Source organism: Fusarium graminearum, chromosome 3 (assembly GCF_000240135.3).
Source record: "Fusarium graminearum PH-1 chromosome 3, whole genome shotgun sequence".
Lineage (NCBI taxonomy): Eukaryota > Fungi > Ascomycota > Sordariomycetes > Hypocreales > Nectriaceae > Fusarium > Fusarium graminearum.
The window spans coordinates 2,389,282-2,407,622 of NC_026476.1; the positions used below are offsets into that span (position 1 = coordinate 2,389,282).

Genomic DNA, 18,341 nt, shown 5'->3' on the forward strand with positions numbered 1-18,341 from the left:
TGGACCTTGTGTTTCGGCTAAGACGGAGTTTCTCAACAGTTGACTGACTGGGATATAATTCAACAACTCTACCAAATAAGATGATAACACTGCAATCGTATACAAAATTTCTATTCATTCCTATTCCATGAGATAGATCCTTTTGCATCCATATTATCTAGCCAGTTCCTAGTGATACAAAATTCATGCTTGGTATGATCCTTCAAGCGACCAACCTTAGTAGTTTCTAGGGTATACATTGTACATATCCTTCCCCTCGCTTCATAGTTTACAGACATAAAAAGACATGGAAACACCAAGTCCAAACTCAGACTTTGCCCTACAAATACATAATGATACATCACGTCACATCACATCAATCAACTCTCTGCTGACAGCCCTTCCGCATCCCAGCTCAAGTCGACAGCAGTCAGTATCCCCCAAGTGTCAGCCCCGTCGGTACCCAGCGTGTTCGTCGCCATCTGTGCAAATAGTGTTTCTTCAGTTGACTGCCAAATTGGTGTAGATATTCGGTCTTGGAAAGCCCTCAAGTCGATTCGGTTTTCTTCCGCAGTGTTTCCAAGTCCAATGTCGGGTGATGTATGACTACTCCCCGAAGCTGTTCTAGTATATGAACCAGAGTTCGAGACCTGGTTGACTGGGGAGGACGCGGTTGATGAATTTGTTCGATCGGGCAAGGAGATGCCACCCAAAGTAGTTATTTGAGGCGAAAAGGATGCAGACCACATCCCTGTTCCTTTGAAATTATGATCCAGATTCAAGTCAAGAGCATTATTATTCCTCATACTGGGAACCGAAGTAGGCGCAGGGCTTTCCCCAGCTCTTTTCCGTTTGTTGTTCATTGGGTCTGGCCGAATGTTGCGGTAGGCGGATCCAAGCAAAGCCTGGTAGCACGTCTTTCCCACAGTCACGCCCATAAGATGAGTAATATTGTTCAGTCTCGTCTGCTCGGCTTCGAGTTGTTTCTCACTTCTGGACACTATTGGTGATGGCCCGGAATGGTTCGAAACTGGCGTGCGAGCCAAGATTGGTATTTGGGATTTGCTAGGTCCAAAAGTATCACGGTACCTTCTCAGTGAAGGCATCTGGATAACAGAATCCAACCCAATCTTCTCTATATCGACACAAGTTTGATGTAAGAAGCTTCGGGTGATTGTATGTACACGCGCGATGGCTTCCATGCATTGGATGATGAGCTGAAAATTTGACACGTCCATTGCATTGAGGCCCGTTGCTGGACTCTCTTTGGCAAGGTAAATATATACCGTAGCTGCGCAGTACAGCGATAGGGCGGACAATGGGCTCTTCTGTGCGTTTGTTAGTTTAATACATGTAGAGAATGCTCTGATAACGGAACACACATACGAAAAAAAGGGTGACGTTCGATGTGAGTCTCATGAGGTTGGCAATCTCCTCAGCGGCTGCTCGGAGCCGAGCAACACTGCCCTGCTTAACATGACCTGGTAGTTTGTACCTTTCGGCTTTTTCAACAGCTGCATGGTGAATGCAGATAATAGCGGCGTGCAGATTCATATTAAGATGGAGTGCTGATACATCTCGTATATTTTCGGGAAGGCGAAAGTTTTCAGGAAGAAACATAAAGAGGCTGGACAGTGTATTGTCCAGATCTCTGTGTCGAGTCCAGAATGACCCATTCATTAGATCTTCGCATCGACTGTCTGGCTTGGAGCGGTGAATATGACGGAGAACGAGCTTGTTAATCTGACATGTAACAATGGTCCCGGCAAAGCCTGTGTACTGAGCACCTTGTATCGCATCGTCCAAGAAAGGCGCTTCTTCTTTACGGTCTTGAACGAATGCTTCCTCGGAAGCAGGAAGCCTCGTTGCAATCTAAAACTTCATTAGCACGATTTCAATTGGGAAATCGAGAAGGCATACATCGTCTGAATCGATCAGAGTGGGCCATCCTGTAGAGATGCAACAATGAGAATCTGCAGCGAACACGCCCCAGAAGATTCTCCTTCTTTCCTCCAGCTCGGCCCACGTAATAGGAGGTCCCAAAGATGGTGGCATACCGACATTGTCTCCATCTAGACGATTAAGTCCCATCATGTGGCACAAGCGAACACAGTTAGCCACGCTTATGGTCGATCTTGTAAACAATAACATCTTTGCTTCGTAGAAAGCCACAAGTGCCCATGTCTGCGCGTGCTGAATAGAAATGAAGACTTCACCATGACCCTTCATCGTGTCTGCTTCCATATATTGTCGTGACCGACGGTAGAAGATGTCGTGGTATTCGTCATACTTGACATTACCGGCAGCTGCTAAAGCCCATATGGCATATCGCAAACACATTGGGGGTCTTCTGGGCATGGGGCCATAGAATGATTGGAGATACCTTCCTGGATGGACGATGGGTATCAGTCGATACTGATTCTGGAAAAAGATGTTGTTGCTGCAGAGATTAGCTATCGTTCATAATGTGTAAGTTAAGAGGACTTCTTACAGTTCCTCCATGACATCGTCCGGGGGCAAAGGCTCAGACATGCCTAGACTCATCAACTGTGCGTCGAAAGAAGGATTGACATCATTCGACTGTTGGTCAAAAGCTGAAGGTGGAAAAGACGAAAGACTGGGATCCGAAAAATCATTCACCAGTCCTGGTATCCCAGGGGAGACAACACCACCAAAGTCAGCATGATGCTGGTTTGGATAGATAGGACTACCATCATCGGTTTTCTCTTCCGAAGAATTCTTATTGACTTCTTTAAGATAGTCCTCAACTTGAGCTGTGAACACTTTGTCAGCAACCTGGTTATATATCAGGAGGGTCTGAATGTCGGTAGCGAACCTAAGCGAGCCTCGAGCTCTTTGACGTTTCTCCTCTTGAAATTCGGCTTCCTCCTTGATTCGGGATATACACAATCGTTTGAGACCTTTACACAGCGAGCACATGCTGGCTTTATGCGGTCACACTTTAACTTGCGAGCCCTGCAGGAGACGCATGCTAGAGGCTCGGTCTTTGAACTTTCAGGAGGACCGGAAGGATCGGACTCATTTATGTCCAGAGGCATATTTGCTTACACCTTGGTAGGTAGGTAGCGATATTAATACTCATCCGATATGTGTTATGATGATATGTAACTGAGTGTCTCGAATAGTAGCTGGAGGTACCTCGGATGAATGCGTCGCACTTTCCAATTTTGTCTGACCCAGACAGAAGAGGAACGGACAACGCAAAACCTCGATTAGGTAGGAAGGTAACAATTATTGCGATTTACAGATGAAAAACAGAAACCCAGCTACAAAGGAATTCACAATGAAAACATATCGTAAGTATGGGTAGTAAGTAGGCAATAGGTAGTTACACATGTTGTCGTCAGGCTTTGCTTTGATTCGAAATTGACTTGACAGTTGTCGGAGATCTAAACTGTCCGAAGGCCGAAGGCTTACAATATCGATTGATGAGTCAGGCAGGATGCTATGGAATCATTTTTCGCTAAAAAAGGCGAGGACGCGAGCAAAACATAACCAGATAGGTACTGAGAGAGATGTATTTATTTTCTACGGTTGAGACTAAGTACAAAAGATGTAAAATATAATCCATACTATACCAAGGTCATTCAGGGTACTTACAGTACATACATTCTATAATACAGGACAGATGAGATGTGCCCAGTTTCGGCTGTTTATTTAACCTCATTATTTAACCTTGACTGAAAGGCCCCATTTTTAAAACCGCGAGGTAGGCACATAGGTTAGTACCTAATCAATGTTCCTGTACCCAGGTACCCCCAAAGTTCAAAGTTCCAGCAGGGCTTGTTTTCTATTTTGTGCCAGACATCAGCCACACCTCACTCTACCGGCCGGCAGATACAGGTGACAGGAACGGCGGAAACACCTCCTGTTGCCCGCGAGTCAACTCAATCCTCATCAAACTAAAACAGACTACTGCCGTCACGGCTACAAACTCAACATCCACTTACGATCACTGTCTAGTGCAATGCTAGGTGAAAGTATTTCACCTCCATCTCCTCTCCTAGGTAGAGATGCGTTACGTTCGATCCGGAACCCCCGGCCGATAATGAGCATCTCACTCGATCTAGTGTCAAATACAGCCACCGCCTTTATGGGCGGCATGTGCCTCAGATGGTGCCAAGATGGGATAGAGTCTTCGGCAATCAGATCTCCAAAACCCCAATTAACCTGTTATTGAACTTCGTTAGTCTGGGTACACGTACTCTGTACACCACCACCGCTGCCGCTATTACCCGCCCGCTCCCCATCGACAGCCTCTTCTATTGCCCAGGGCTCTTCTTCCAGGGCGGAGTCCCAGGCCCAGGGACTAAAAGTCAAGTTTTGTGTTTACTAAACTACCTCGGTAGTGTTGAGTGTTGGTTGATACCTGTTTGCTCACTTCCCATCGCTCCAGTTTCGACTCCTTGTCGTATCAGCCAATGTTCTCGCCATCGTCCTAATGCTCATGGCTCGCATTCCAGGTGCAGAATAATCTTGTTTTATTTCCTCGGTCCCGATTGACTTCACAATGAGGTGTCAGGGCAGCATCATTCACCTCTAGTCGCCATGCTTTCCCACCCACAACATGCTCCTTGCCTTTTCGGTGCTGCCGCGCTACGGCTGGGATCTTGGTTGTGTCGTAGAACCGTTATGACGCTGGCATCTGTTTATTCTCGCCGCGCCACCCAGGGGTAGAACAAGGCAAGCTGTGGAAAATAGTGGCTGTCTGTCGCTATGGCGGTTAGGCGGCTTAACCAAGAACCAAGAACTCGGGCATGCACGCCCCAGCCGTGTACCGTACTTCACATACATCAGCAGGTTGACGCTTGCTTCTGGTTCCCACTGGCCTGGTCATTCCATCATCCCGAGCTAGAACTTTGCTAAGGCTTCTCAAGCTTCTCGAGGGCTGCCAGGTCCACACTTGGTATTGTGGCCTGGCGGCGTGCTGCCGGTTCCACAAGCGCTGGTGATTGACAGCTAGGCTATCGCGCTATCGTTGGCGCGTTGGCGGCGGCTGGTCGATCTGGGATCGTCTGGCTTAGCGGCAATCCTGAACTAGTCTAGTCTAGCTCTCAGACTTGTCGACTAGCATGACATCAAATGAAGTGGTGGCGTTTTACCAGCAAGGGTAACCCTGAAGCTTGGATTTGGCAATTCCGGTACCGGTAATAGGGGACTGACAGCCAGGCGGGAGCATGTCACAGCCCTGAAACGCTGGGTTTAGTGGAAATGTCATGTGGTTGAGCTGAGCTTTGATGCTTCGGCCTCTCGCGTCCATCCGCCTCCGTGCCCGGTCCTAGTCGCTATGACAAGAAGCGTCTTCAGCCTTTTCCTCCTTTCACCCGGCGCATTGAATATCAAAATAGTTCTGTCGATCAGTGCACAATAGCCCTTGAACCTTGGAAATTTAACGGGGGACAAGATTAAAATACAGATAGCCGCCGCATGCTTTGTTCATTATCAGCCCTGCTGGTGTAGCCTGAAACAACAGCCACCAGGTCAGCCTTCATCATTACAGCATAAAGGCATAACAAGGTGGAGTTGGCCTAGCAGGCATTTGCAAATCAACTGATGATAAGTGGTAATATGTATGCCACTGGCCGACTTGCCTCCAGAGCGAGTAACCACGCACGAGCCCATGATACCAAAAGTTAATCCATCGGACTGCTAAACTTAGAACCAAGTAGCAACGTTCATTTTGACATCTAGAGATCGGCAATACTCGCTCTGGATATCCCTGCGCCACAGCATCAACGAGCATTGAGCATAATGAGGCGCATTGCACAACACAACAGAATTACTGCCATCAGAATATCGGTTCATGCCATATCCCCGGGGGTATTGAGCCATTGAAACATTTCTGAACGGCCTGCTCCGCATGGCAAAACAGGTTCAGGACCCCAGGGTGCTTCAACCTTTCCTTCAGCCTCATCACTCACGGTGACGATCATACTCATTTTGCCGAGTTTGGCCCCGGTTTAGCGGGCCCGAGAACTATCGTTCGCCAATATTCCCCGCCTTTGGGTGTCTCACCTGCTCATCAAGTCTGGCATTCTGTTAGTCTGTCGACTCTCGAGTCAGGGTAATTAATAAAACAAGAACTATTCGTTCACGACATCAGGCCAATAAAACCAGTCATCGTCCATTGGTCCACATTCGTGAGATGCCTTTTGAGACACTCGGCTGTCAGACATTGCAATCATCTCAAAACGCATACTAGCCCTACCACATCGAATGTAAAAGGCTAATTAATAATACATGATTGTCTGTTGTTTGTCTTTCAGCCATACGGCTCGTTCGGCGCAGTTCCGTGGGTGAGGAAAGGGAGGGGAGCTTGTCAGCCAGCCAAGTGCTATTCTCGTGAAAAAGCAGAGCCAGTCACCTTGCCTGTCAAAAAAATTCACCCGAGATAGCACTCGGTTGTTCGATACAGGGGTTTTTAAGGAAGTGCTAACAAAAAGCATCTGAAAGCTTGAGGATCTTGCCAAGTTTCAGAGTGAATCAAAGTAATTTCCTAGCAGATCCCAAGGAACTGCCTTTCTGCACTGTTCATAACCCTAACCTTCTCAGGGTACCTAGCAACGACCGTGTACGAAAAAAGGCACGCCTTCCAGCCTACTAGTTGCCGACTAAGCCCGCCTCAGGCTATGATAGGTACCCCTCCTGGACCACGCCCTGCCGCGGCGAGAGCCCGTTTTGTGTCATACACTCTATAATTTCAAGGGAACTTCTGTTGAAACAACTTGGTCGATGATGGTCATTAGAGGTTCGACCTAATATCAATATGGCAATTTGCCAGCTCTATCATGTGAGGTGCGTCGAAAAGAGCCAGTGTTCTGGTTGGTGCAAGCCAACATGCGTCCATGTTATCTATGAGCCAGGGTGCAGAGCATGCATTGCATATACTGATATCCACAACTCGACATCAAGATGACCTGACCCCATCTGGTGAAAGATTATTTAGGGTCCCAACAGTAGAGGAGTCGATTGTCCCTGTACGACGCGGTACTATCCGTCCAACATACAATATAGGAAACTGGGCAAAACCTGGACACTTGACAGCTATCTTTCAAGTATTCGTGTTGACTGGAATCGAATACAGTGGTCTCGGTCTTTCTGTATACATGTATAAACATGTATGTATTCCGTGGCAGAGCCAGTCACAAGAAATCATGCCTGCCGGGGAATTAAGCTCCTCACCGGTCAATCTTGAAATGTTTCATTCCCTGCGTGCATCCCTGATCCTGGGCTCTGTGCATGCACATACAATGCGCAGATCATCAGACGGGGTTTACAGGTTTGTGAGAAGAGGGATGCCCCCCGCGGCATTGACAATGATGGCCCAAGGTTCTTTTTTGAAGGTCTGGCCTGGCTGTCGCAAGTGCCGTGTCCCAAATAGCCATGACCCAGTGGTGACAGCATTTCAGTGTTTTTTTTGTTTTTTTGTTTTTTTTTAGCCTCGCTACAAGATATGGGAATTCCTTTTTTGGGAATGCAAACACCTCACGCAAGTGTCTTACATGCAGCGGCAGAGGCGCAAATATTTCTACATATCTATATCTTCAACCGTGAGCTATCAATTATCGGCTATAAGCTGTCGATTTGACTGTGCATTGACTGCAGAGTGTGCCCGGCCAAGGGGGAGGGTCAATATCGCAACGTGCATAGGAAAAATCTCTCGCTTCTATACCTTTCTTAGCAGTGTGCATAGCTGCTCTAAAGACTTATTCCTACCTGCACTAAGAGGTCATGGTTACTGTGTCTTTATGCAGATGTCCAACCTTTCAGAAAACCCATGCTCCCACGATGACATTCCATAATGCTTTGGTTCTCGATCCTCTTCTCACACCCCCGGAGAGTCTCCGTACCAGAACTCTGTTGTATCTGGCATCACGAAGCTATGCATCGGCACTCTGTTCTGTCTTGCACTGTATCGTACCTACAGCGAATCACAGTACGCTGTTGACAACAAATTGCCAGTGGCATATCATCCCAAGAACTGGTGATGGGTGGAACCGGCCGGATGGCTTTCCGTGCAAAACCCACCCAACACGGGCCTCGAGATGGTCATTAACGACATGATTGTTTTAGTAGTTCCAACTTGATCTCCTCTCCTAACCGATATTTGTCGCCGGCATTGCTCTTTGGAGTACTACTGACTACGCTGTAGTTAATAGTCGAGTCCATGTTGGCTTTGGTCAAAACCGGTGGCTCCAAGCACGGACTAGTCGCAGCCGCTATGAATGGCCGGTGCAGTCTTTCTTTATAATAGCCTCTGCAAACCGTCCATCATCTCATGGAAGATCCTCCACTGACTCCTCTGGACTCGATGCCTAGACCAAGTAAAGGCAAAGTTTCCGTTGCACTGACTGGCAGCCCGGCTCAAGGACTGTGAGCACGTACAATGGATATTCCAGCTTTGGGCGGACAGTGGTTATAGCGTAATGCTAAGACCTCCTGCCGCAAGATGGGTGGATCAAACGATGAGGAAACTGATAGCCTTTGATGTGAAGATATTCCTAGGCCAGCCCAGCCAGGCTAGCATTCATCCCGAAGCCCTGGGCTGGAGGAAAGGCTCCATCCGAGCTACATACCCAAACCGATATTAGTGTTGATACTATTACAGCACCGTCATGAAGGAGTTAACGTTGAGTCAGCTGTACCTGATGATGAGATGAGGCGAGGCTACCCTTTACTCAAGCTCACGCACAGACCTTTAGTCATTTTCAATCAGTCACGGTGATTCGGGATAAGTACATACTACTCTTGTTTTGACTGTTTTGACTTGATTTGATTTGATTTGATTTGATTCGGTGCCCCGACCAAACTTGCCTAACTTCAAGATAGATAGGTAGGTAGGTAGGTAGGTAGGTAGGTAGGCGTCTGGTTCGCCTGTAACCAAAAGTGGTCTTGGGCCGCGAATATGATTGATACTAATTATTCGCGGGCTGTCTAATATTTTGTGCTGTTGCTCATCTCAGAGATTCATCTTCCTTGAACCATCTGTCTGATCAAAAAAAACGCTGCCGTATATATCGCGTTTTCCGTCCTATTTCCTTGCAGGGTTGTGACGTTCATAAATGCTGTCTACGCCCTGTGCTTCGTTTCCTGAACGATCCGTGCCCTAGTGACTGGGTCCCCCCCCCTAAAACAAACACCATCTCCACTCTATGGGATATAACCCGCCGCTAAATGCGTTTGGAGGCTAAAACCTCAAACACCAAGGAGAAAAACAGAGAGAGAGAGAGAAATGACCATCGAAATGAAATGTCCCTGGCCATAACCATGGTTTGGGTGTCGCTGTAAATAATTGTTCAAACAGTGGTGGGTGGAGGAAGGGAGGAAGGGATAGGAACCTGGACCAGCATCTGGACCTGGACCTAGTCCTAGTCTCGATCTCAGACGCTGCCCCTGCCCATGGTGCCAGGCCTTCGCTGGCTCAGCGCCTCAAGCTCTTCTTCGTAAGTGGCGCCCTCTCCATCACTAAGGGGTCCAACGGGCTCTCGCTTCCCGTGGTCAAAGTCGCCTCGCTCTGTTGTGGCGAGCACCTTCATGTCACCGCCTCGAGCGCTCGACATGGCGTCAGTTTCGGCGCGAGCGTTGTTGATCATGGTTGGCAGTTGGCGTCTTCGCGCATTGATGAACCAATTGGAGATTTGGTCTGCACATGTTAGTTTCTAACTTTGACAATTCTCCGCACGCTTGTTGACTCACTCATCTGCAGTCCTGTCTGCCGCATGAGATCCTGCTTCTCGTCCTCGGTCGGATACGGGTGCTGAAGGTGTGCCACAAACCATGCTCTGAGTTTGTCTGTAGTTTCCTTGGGCAAGTTACCCCTTCGCTTTCGTTGTTTGTTGTCACCGCTCAAGCTGGCAGGTCCCATCTCTCCAAAACGAACAAAGTCTTGGTAGGGCGCGTTATATGCGCCTGGTGTGAATGGCGTGCGGTCAAACGAGTGGGCAGATCCCGCTGACAGTGATTGATATCGTGTCGGGTGGTGATAAGGATATCCGTAGCTTGACTCTCGGTAAGGCGAGACTCCAGACTCGGGGATGGGGGTCCGTGAATGTGACATTGGCTGGTGCGAAGATCTGTAACCCTCCGTCGGCGCAGGTGCTGGTGCGGATGCTGAAACTGACGCTGGTATAGAGGCTGGTGCTGGTGCTGGTGTTGGTACTGGTGTTGGTACTGGTGCTGGCGCAGGTCCTCGGCTCACGAGCACCGCTTCTCGTTCCAGGGAACGTGGTGGGGGGAGGCTAGGCAATGCTGGTCGAGCCTCTAATCGCTCGCCTACTTCCATGGGAACCGAGTGGTGAGTTGCGCCGTTTGTCAGATATGGGCTTGTTCTTGTGGGTGCTGTCCAATTCTCCCGTGTTCCGGCTTGAATTGCTAGGTTTGGTGAAATCTGTCTGGGTGACTCTCTGTCGGGGCTGTAACATAGACGTGGTACCTGACGAACTCTCTCGCTCTCCATCTCTCGTTCCATCGATAACCTCCTCCTCTTGCTAGAATTAGGTGAGTGAACATATTGAGGTGATGCCGCAGCTAATGGTGCAGTACCCAATGGGGGCCCTGTCACCAATGGCTTTGTGTTGAGGTCATGTGGTGGTTGTGTTTGGAGTTGTAGTTCAGGGAAAGCCTAGAAAATATCAGCTTGAGAACATTGCAGGGATTGATCATGAAATCAACGAGTCCTACCTGTCGAATCGAAGGAAGAGCAACTTTGTCGTTCTCAGTCCTCGGTCTGAGCGAATAGTCGGGACATCGGTTGGTCTCCCAAGGGCGCGGCATACCGAAGGACGAGGGGTGAGGAGAAGGAGAAGCGGTAGCGATCATGGACATATTGGGAAGCTGGGAAGCTGGCTGTTGAAGTTTCGTATCAGACTGTTTCGACAGTGAACGACTATCTTCCATAACAAGACGGCGGCAAGACAAAGAAGGAACCGTGCCGCGGTCAAGCTGGCCTGCCGTCTGGTGTTGGTAAACAACTCGTTTCCCTGTTACAAGGTGCACAAATTATACCTCTGGTTCTATACCAGAGCGCACCCAAAGCGTGATGAGCCGGTGGTCTAGTAGCAGCAAGTGTTAAGGCGAAGAACAGTTGCAAAAGAGAACGCTATTGTGCAAAGAGTGAAGTTTTGTAAACTGATCCGACGTAGGGCCAACACCTGTCGTATTACCAAATATAGCGATGGAGAATAGAAGGTGGAGGGTCCGGGGTCATCTACCGTAGGTGGGAAGCCCAAGCCTTTTGTATATCAGAGTGCAATGGCGGCTTGATGGCCTTGACGGTTCCCAAATCTCATGGAGTGGGGTGCACTTAATCGTAGGGCAACGCAGACGAGGTAACCAGGATTGGAAATGCCAGAAGACACAGACAGGGTCATAAACATCTGAGCGGAGAATTTCAAAGTGACCGGGGCTCAACTGGAGATGTCGTGGTATTAGTGAAACCAACTTATCCAAGCCACACACGACGTCGTGGGAACAAAGCGTTGTGGACTGGGATGTGCGGTTCTTTAATAAAGCCAGCATACGGCATCTATAGCGTATATTACTATGCGGACAGATAGGCCTTCGCCTCGAGGCGTGGAGAGAACAACTTGACGGGCAGGCAATCTAAACCTGAAGGGTTCAGGCATGCGAGTTTTGGCAGGGTACGGTACACAGGGCGATCTAGAGGCTAGGGGAATGAGGACGGGGCAATATGAAGAAACAAATGGCCTAGGTTCGGAGAACATAGCGTTGTATCGCCAGAACAAGAGGAACGTCACCAATCCCAAAACGCTCATGAACAGACAGCTTTGACAAGCTTGTGGTGGTTGCCAGGATATGCCCGCTTTCTGGATCAGGGGTGGCAGTCGACATGGAGCAGGGGCTCAACAAGCGACCAAGACCTGGCGGCCGTGGCTGTAGTTCTCAATTTGGTAAACCAGTTGGAGAATCAGAGGGCAAAGGTGACCAGGTTTGGCTCAATGGTGGCTGACACACCATGGTGTGCACAACCATGCTGTTAGCCTTCTTGATGTGGCGTGTGGAGTGTAAATCGTCGCCGCTTGCACGCCCAGCTGCATGTCCCTTTTATGTACGTATGCATGTTGTGTATATATGGACTAAATAGTCAAAGCGGTTGAGAACGTGCGATAAATTGGACTGTCCTACACGAAGACCAGACCGGATTTGAGGTGCCATTGCATATGCGACTTGAACTTGCACATGCATACCGGAACGGAAATGGGCATATCAGCGTGCTGTCACTATATACTGACCTGATGAGACGAGACAGGACTGGATCAGAACTCGGGACATAAATTTATCCCCAAGTCGATATACGATCTGCACTTTCTTCAACGTTGGCAAGCCTCTGAGGCTTGGCGCTAGATTGCCGACCTGATTTTCGTCGCAGACGTTGGAAAAGTCTGAGGCCACTAACACAGCCATTCACCACCGCTGATGAGAGCATCACGAGATTGGGACGCCGCTCTGACCCATGCCGATGGGCTTCGGGCTTGGTGGTGCCATTAAAGTTCAAGTACGACGGGTCGCTCGACACTGGCTGATAGGTGCCATCCAACTCCTTTTTGACTTTGCCTCTGGCCGGTAGAGACCAGCCCAACCTCAGTTTGACGGGTTGTCACGTCCGCAGTTTCTGTGGCTAGGAGTAGCGCTAGGCGGCTACGATACCCGCCACTGACAGTGGCATCTGCAGCTTGCAGGTAGACCATGATTCAGGATTGCGCCGCCATGGAGCAAGTAATTATACGTGTCGTCAGCACCACGCTGTGGAGATTTCAAATTTGTACTGTAAGCGTCACTGTTATCTCCAACGGCAAGGGGGGCCGTTGGGGCTGCAAGCTCGACAAGAGTTTGAGTATGGGTGCCATACAGTAGATTGGTTGCAACCGTCGTGCAGCGATAGTTGGCATGGCCTGCCCCGTCTATCCATGCTTTGAAGCTTGACCGAAAGATCCCATGGTCATACTCGTCCGTACTCCTACGTATTATAGGCTCCCGGCAGTTACATTTTGTGCGTCTCGGTAGCCAATGTGGGGCCGGGGTTGATAAGTATGTCAAGGAATGCCTTGCTTGTTGTGCTGTGTATTGTTGTGTTATGTGTGTATGGTGTTGCGCGCGGTAGGTATGGTGCTGTGCTATGTTTGCTGCAACAGAGCATGTAAGTAAGTAACTCTGTCCCAGGCACCCAGCCCTCCTGAAAGGGGTTGTGTCCGATAAGCCCACTCATATTGCTAGGATTTCTGACTGTGACGCGGCTCGAGCGGGTACAGAGACGGGAGGCCCGTGGCGTTGATGGGCAGTCAGTCCAGGCCCAAGTTCCTGGGACTTGGGGCTGTCCAAGATGATCTAAGGATCAAGCTCAAACGCCTCATTGAACGCAAAGACACATACATACGTGCACCAGGCGGTGACTCCACAAGTTGGGTCCTCGGAAACATCGCTGTTCTTTTTTACTCACGCTTGTCGAGCGAACGTTTAAACAGTGATATAATTGGGATAGCTCGTAACTATCTTAGGTATAAAACAGAGAATAAGCAGCCAGGATCTGGCAGTAAAACTATTGTTGCGATTGGCTTGTCAAAGTTGCACGATCGTCGTGAAGATCGCACGGGGCCGGGACGTATTGGGACCACCTCCGGAGCTGGGATAGTCGCTAAGTCGCTCTCGCAGGCCCCAAAAAAAGACGTTTTGAATGGGATTGCGACATGGTACAAGTGGTGCTCGGCCAAGGTGTACTGAAACAGCAGGTACTCCAGTAGGCATCGTAGCATTTCTAGGCTCGAACGGGTCTGCCACCGGCGACAGGCAAAGATAAACCTGGTCTTGGCACCTGAATGAAGCTTAAGTTGTCCATTTAGAAACATCGGACCCTCAGAGAGGAGTTGAACGTTACACTGAGGCTTGCTGGTACTGGCTCGATCCCTGGCGTACCTGAGTTCGGTAGATGAGAAAGAAGCTTGTAAACTTTGTTTGGTACCAAGTTAAAGAAAGCCCCGGGTTTTGGGTCTGGGTTTGTGGTCTGGGTTTGGGTCTGGGGGTTTGGGTTTGGGTTTGGCAGGCGAGCTGATCAAAGTTACACTCACCGTTGAGGTCGACGTTTGTTACGGAGTCACTGAGATGCGATACGATGCGATGCGATGCGACAATGCTAATATCATTCCACGATAAACATGGAACCTGAGGATTTGATTTCTCCACTACAAGGTCCAAGTTCCACATCACGTTACCTGACATTGCAAGGGTCCGGAATGGAAAGTGTTGCAACTGCATACCTGCCTTACCTACATGAGAGACATACATAAATACTTACCTGCCAAAGTTAGGGGTCTATTCGCGATGGAAGTAGCGATTGAGGTCATGGTGCCTTCCATCTATGGATTTCGGGGTTGAGAACGGAACACTTCATTGCCCGCTACCGACTCTGTGCTCCGTCCTTCTTTTACATCTACGTACCTGCCTGGCTCACGTACCTCTACAGAACTTCACATCAAGAATCGTCGTTAAAAAGACGATTTATCAGTTTGGTTTACAACTGGTCCAGTAAGTCAACAACTTCAACTCATGATGGAATTTTCGCCAAGAGCTGCGTCGATCAGCACGCCGTTGAGCGGTACGTGCATCGCAAACACCCATCTTGTTTCTCCAACGGTCTTGAATAATATCCCGATCACTAATCCAGCTATGTGCAGTGCATACTACGTCGGTTACAGTACCAGGGGTCATTCACTAGTAAAACTCTGGCCCTCCAAGTTATTTCCTTGGCATCGGCCGCCCGACCAAGGCTCTGTGGGTAATAGTACAGACCAATATCCTTGCTATTATTTCATCTCGCTCTATAATACTAGCCATGTACTGGGCTGCGACTCAACATGCCTGCCAGGATCAGCCAAGCAAGTTGAATCTGTCAGAGCTGGTGTGTGCAGAGGCTTTCGCCCCATTCTGAAGCCTTTGGAACAGGGGTCCCGCCTCCATTTTGCCCACAGAAGTATCCCGGCATCTTGAACTGACCACTCACCTCTCTGTCGGAGTTGCGCCGGCCTCCAGTTGCCGATCAGTTTTTGCAAGACGTTCGGCTATGAACAAATCCCTACGGCAATCTTTGAGACTAGTTACAGATGTCAAAAATGCACAACGGAGATGCTTGGGAATCCTTCCGATTAACTATTGCGCTATGACAACAACTCTCGAATTGGGTAGGACCTACCAGTGCGTTGACCATTAGGGTCATTTGGTTTTTGCTGATTCAACCGCAGCTGTACGTGAACAATAATTTCAGTATTCCCCATTTATTGACCATGCAATCTTGGCAAAGACTCTGCAGGTTTTCAAAACGTCCTAACCTGTTTGAAAGTCGAGTTTGGTCCGACATCTTGTCCTGTTCACTGCGTACCTATGCAAACCGTCATCTTTAAAGAAGGTGGGTTTGTTTGTTTCGTTTGGTGCCATCAGCAACGACCTGGCCCACCTCGCTGTGCCTGTTATGCAGGCAATGCGCATTCACACGCACAATGCTAGCTTAGGTCATACCCAAGCCCACACCTTTTTTATGCGAACCCCTGTTGCTCGTTGCTCGACAAGATGTGGTGGCTGTCTGCTGTCGCACCCCGCATAGTCCCTTCTTGACATCTCACCCGGAGTGAGACAACCTCAATCGTTTGTTCGAAGTCCTGTATGTGACCGATGCATCGATTTCGTCGTTTGTTCGCCTTCTCGGTGTTAACCCAAGATGGCAACGGGTGCGTCAGGGTTGCGCTCGCAAGATGGTCTACACTAGGAAAAGAACCGTACCTTACCCGGCACCCCGGCCTGTCTTATTCAAAAACCTCCAATCACTCTCTTGTCAGAGGTCACAACCGACGATAAATCCCAGCGGCAGAGCCCGTTGGTCGGGAGGGGCTTTCAGGGCCCCCTGGTATGCCTTCCAATTCCTGGGTCCTTGTGGGCCTACGAAGCCAACGAATCGTAATAAAGCTAGAGAATCTGATGCTGAGCAGATCTGTCTTTTGACATGTTTTGCGGGACACCCCAGTCTCATCTCTGTGTCACCATCCATTCTGCGTCTTCCAACGATCGGTAAGCACACGTCGCAAAGTGCCGTTCAGGTTGAGGAAATTATCAAAACTCACCGCCTTGCATGTGTTCATCGGTTTCGTTATACCAGATCCAGATCGGTGGCACGGCATAGTCCACGAGTCTCGAAATATTATTTCAAAGACGTGGCGGCGTTCTTCATCGGACGTGCCAAGTCACTGTGCTCCTGACAGCAAAAAGCAATATGTCTATCCACAACACCATATGTACCATGCTAATGTCGCCCCTTGCCGCCACGGCTCAGGATCGAAGGCTGCTAAAGCTCAACCGATTGGGTATCCTTCACGACAACGCCGTCGCTTATCTCGCGTTTGCCAAGTTGCCGTCCATCACCATGACCTGCATGTAATGGCAGCCAGCCACTTCAACGGCTTCACACATTAGACTCCTCTAATACCTTCAAGAAAAGAATAGATGGTGATCAGCGTTTTCTTTCATTATGTTTCTGAAACCCAGCAGACCGTATCCACTGTTTCTATTGAATGCCAGCCTCCCAAAGGCTGCAAATATTTCATCAACGACCACCCGGACAAATACAATGACGGCCGGACTTTGTCAAATACAAGAACCGCTTTCCTCCAACGTGGCCAGACATGTTTCATAGGCCAAATTGCCTGTCTGGACAGGCTACAGGGCGAGAGGTACAACCCCTTATGCACGAGCTGCAAGCCGCTACTTATTGCAACTTTGTCAAACTGCTACACAAGGAAAAGCGGTGACGGTGATGCTTCTGTTCAAAACCTCCGAGTTGTGTATTGATTCATGAAGAAGCCTTGGAAGGGCATGAGTTGCGCATCTCAGTTTGAATCTAGTAACTTCGGAACGTCACTACTCATCTGGCAGTCGGTACAACGCTCACATGTCAGCATCGACCTCAATTAAACATGAATTGGGAGCTACAAAAATTCCGTGCAGGCCAAGGGGAGTTCTGCAAAGCAAAGTTCCCAGCATGACTCGCCCATTATAGCCAGTTGACACCACGACGAATAAGACGACATGACCCACGAGAACGCTTGGCTTGTGTCCTAAAGCATCCGCTACGGTGAAAGATGTGTCTCTGTGCAGGGGCTACCCTAGCAACTTAAGACCCTCATCGGTAGGACGATATGGATCAACTGCCACATTGGATCTCCTACGCCTGCCTTCCCCAGTAGCATTGAACTCAAAAGTAGTTTCTTCCAAATGGATCGAGACGAGTTAGTCGGTCCAACGGTCCAGATCCAGCAAAATTGGTGGTGGTTTTGGAGCAAAATCGCAGCATGAGTTAATTACCTTAGTCCTCCTCGGTACAGCAGTGGATCACCCCGCCTACATCGAATGGTGGTTACCCCGAGGTCGCACTCAGATTTTGTTAAACCTGGGTTATCAAGGATATCAGGACATCAGTGCATCATCGCGGGATGCGCAACGCAAGCTGTGGCCAAAATCTCTTCGTTTCCATACATGCATGCATAAGAAGCTGCATAAGGCCCGTCATAAGACCATTATTTATGCAATAAATCATGGGTTGTCGGCTCTGACTGGTCTACTCAGGCAATTACGGTCGATGATATGGAATGAGGAGCATCATGGATGGTACACAATTTCACAAGCGACGACTGATTGTTGCTTATGTCGTTTGCCGAGTTATGACCACCTCCCAAAGTTATCAATTTTGTTTCCTCCCCGAACGTTTTTGTTTACTCTTGCCGGGGTTATCTGATCTTCTCTTCCTACAAGCCAACCTTGTTGTCTCTATATATCATTGGTGACATATGACTAACAGCACACCTAGTCCTTGTCAGATACGTTTGAGAAACAGTCAAGATACATACATCCATCCATCCACGTAAACTGACGCACAGGAAAGCATAGAAGCGACACATAACGGCCGATGGGGTCATGACAAGTTTCATCATCTTTTCCTTTCCTTTCTTTTTTTTGCAATCTTTTGCCATTCTATTCAATATACCACGGCGTCTTATTAACACGATTGCTCACTTTGTACCATCAACAGTGGCATGTGCCTGATTGCGTTTAACTAATTACTATGCAAGTATCAATCACTATTTCCGGTGGACGGATAGAGACTTGGACCTAGATAGGAAGGCATATGCTAACCTGACAGTTGCTACTTGTTGTGACCCTGACATTGGTGGGTATGATCAAAGAAAGTTCAAGACTAGCATACTCTGGGGCATTGGACCTTATACGAGCATCTCAATCTCAACCAGTCGGCTCCTTATTTCAACGGTTGAGGCGATGCAGCCCAA

General features: G+C 48.8%; 6 protein-coding genes across 6 annotated transcripts; 2 read left to right on the forward strand and 4 right to left on the reverse strand.

The window, feature by feature from the left end:
• Nucleotides 1-359: 359 nt before the first annotated feature.
• FGSG_12742 (uncharacterized protein) lies at nt 360-3,038 on the reverse strand (the record flags this gene model as incomplete). The annotated part of the gene is made up of 5 exons (XM_011325711.1): nt 360-1,307; nt 1,366-1,851; nt 1,900-2,419; nt 2,471-2,753; nt 2,816-3,038. 5 exons carry the CDS (start codon nt 3,036-3,038, stop codon nt 360-362), a joined length of 2,460 nt encoding a protein of 819 aa, XP_011324013.1.
• Nucleotides 3,039-3,453: 415 nt separating this feature from the next.
• FGSG_05474 (uncharacterized protein) lies at nt 3,454-4,434 on the reverse strand (the record flags this gene model as incomplete). Its single annotated transcript, XM_011325712.1, has 5 exons — nt 3,454-3,506; nt 3,601-3,612; nt 3,951-4,151; nt 4,206-4,309; nt 4,382-4,434. The coding sequence occupies 5 exons, from the start codon at nt 4,432-4,434 to the stop codon at nt 3,454-3,456; spliced, it is 423 nt and encodes a 140-aa protein (XP_011324014.1).
• Nucleotides 4,435-6,766: 2,332 nt separating this feature from the next.
• On the forward strand, nt 6,767-7,802 carry FGSG_12743 (uncharacterized protein; the record flags this gene model as incomplete). Its single annotated transcript, XM_011325713.1, is given in 5 exon segments — nt 6,767-6,795; nt 6,809-7,118; nt 7,137-7,279; nt 7,440-7,550; nt 7,685-7,802. 5 exon segments carry the CDS (start codon nt 6,767-6,769, stop codon nt 7,800-7,802), a joined length of 711 nt encoding a protein of 236 aa, XP_011324015.1.
• Nucleotides 7,803-9,380: 1,578 nt separating this feature from the next.
• On the reverse strand, nt 9,381-10,824 carry FGSG_05475 (uncharacterized protein; the record flags this gene model as incomplete). Its single annotated transcript, XM_011325714.1, has 3 exons — nt 9,381-9,643; nt 9,697-10,621; nt 10,681-10,824. 3 exons carry the CDS (start codon nt 10,822-10,824, stop codon nt 9,381-9,383), a joined length of 1,332 nt encoding a protein of 443 aa, XP_011324016.1.
• Nucleotides 10,825-13,575: 2,751 nt separating this feature from the next.
• On the reverse strand, nt 13,576-14,357 carry FGSG_05476 (uncharacterized protein; the record flags this gene model as incomplete). Its single annotated transcript, XM_011325715.1, has 5 exons — nt 13,576-13,828; nt 13,930-13,954; nt 14,082-14,195; nt 14,271-14,279; nt 14,309-14,357. 5 exons carry the CDS (start codon nt 14,355-14,357, stop codon nt 13,576-13,578), a joined length of 450 nt encoding a protein of 149 aa, XP_011324017.1.
• Nucleotides 14,358-15,758: 1,401 nt separating this feature from the next.
• On the forward strand, nt 15,759-16,848 carry FGSG_12744 (uncharacterized protein; the record flags this gene model as incomplete). The annotated part of the gene is made up of 3 exons (XM_011325716.1): nt 15,759-16,071; nt 16,166-16,434; nt 16,549-16,848. The coding sequence occupies 3 exons, from the start codon at nt 15,759-15,761 to the stop codon at nt 16,846-16,848; spliced, it is 882 nt and encodes a 293-aa protein (XP_011324018.1).
• Nucleotides 16,849-18,341: the final 1,493 nt, after the last annotated feature.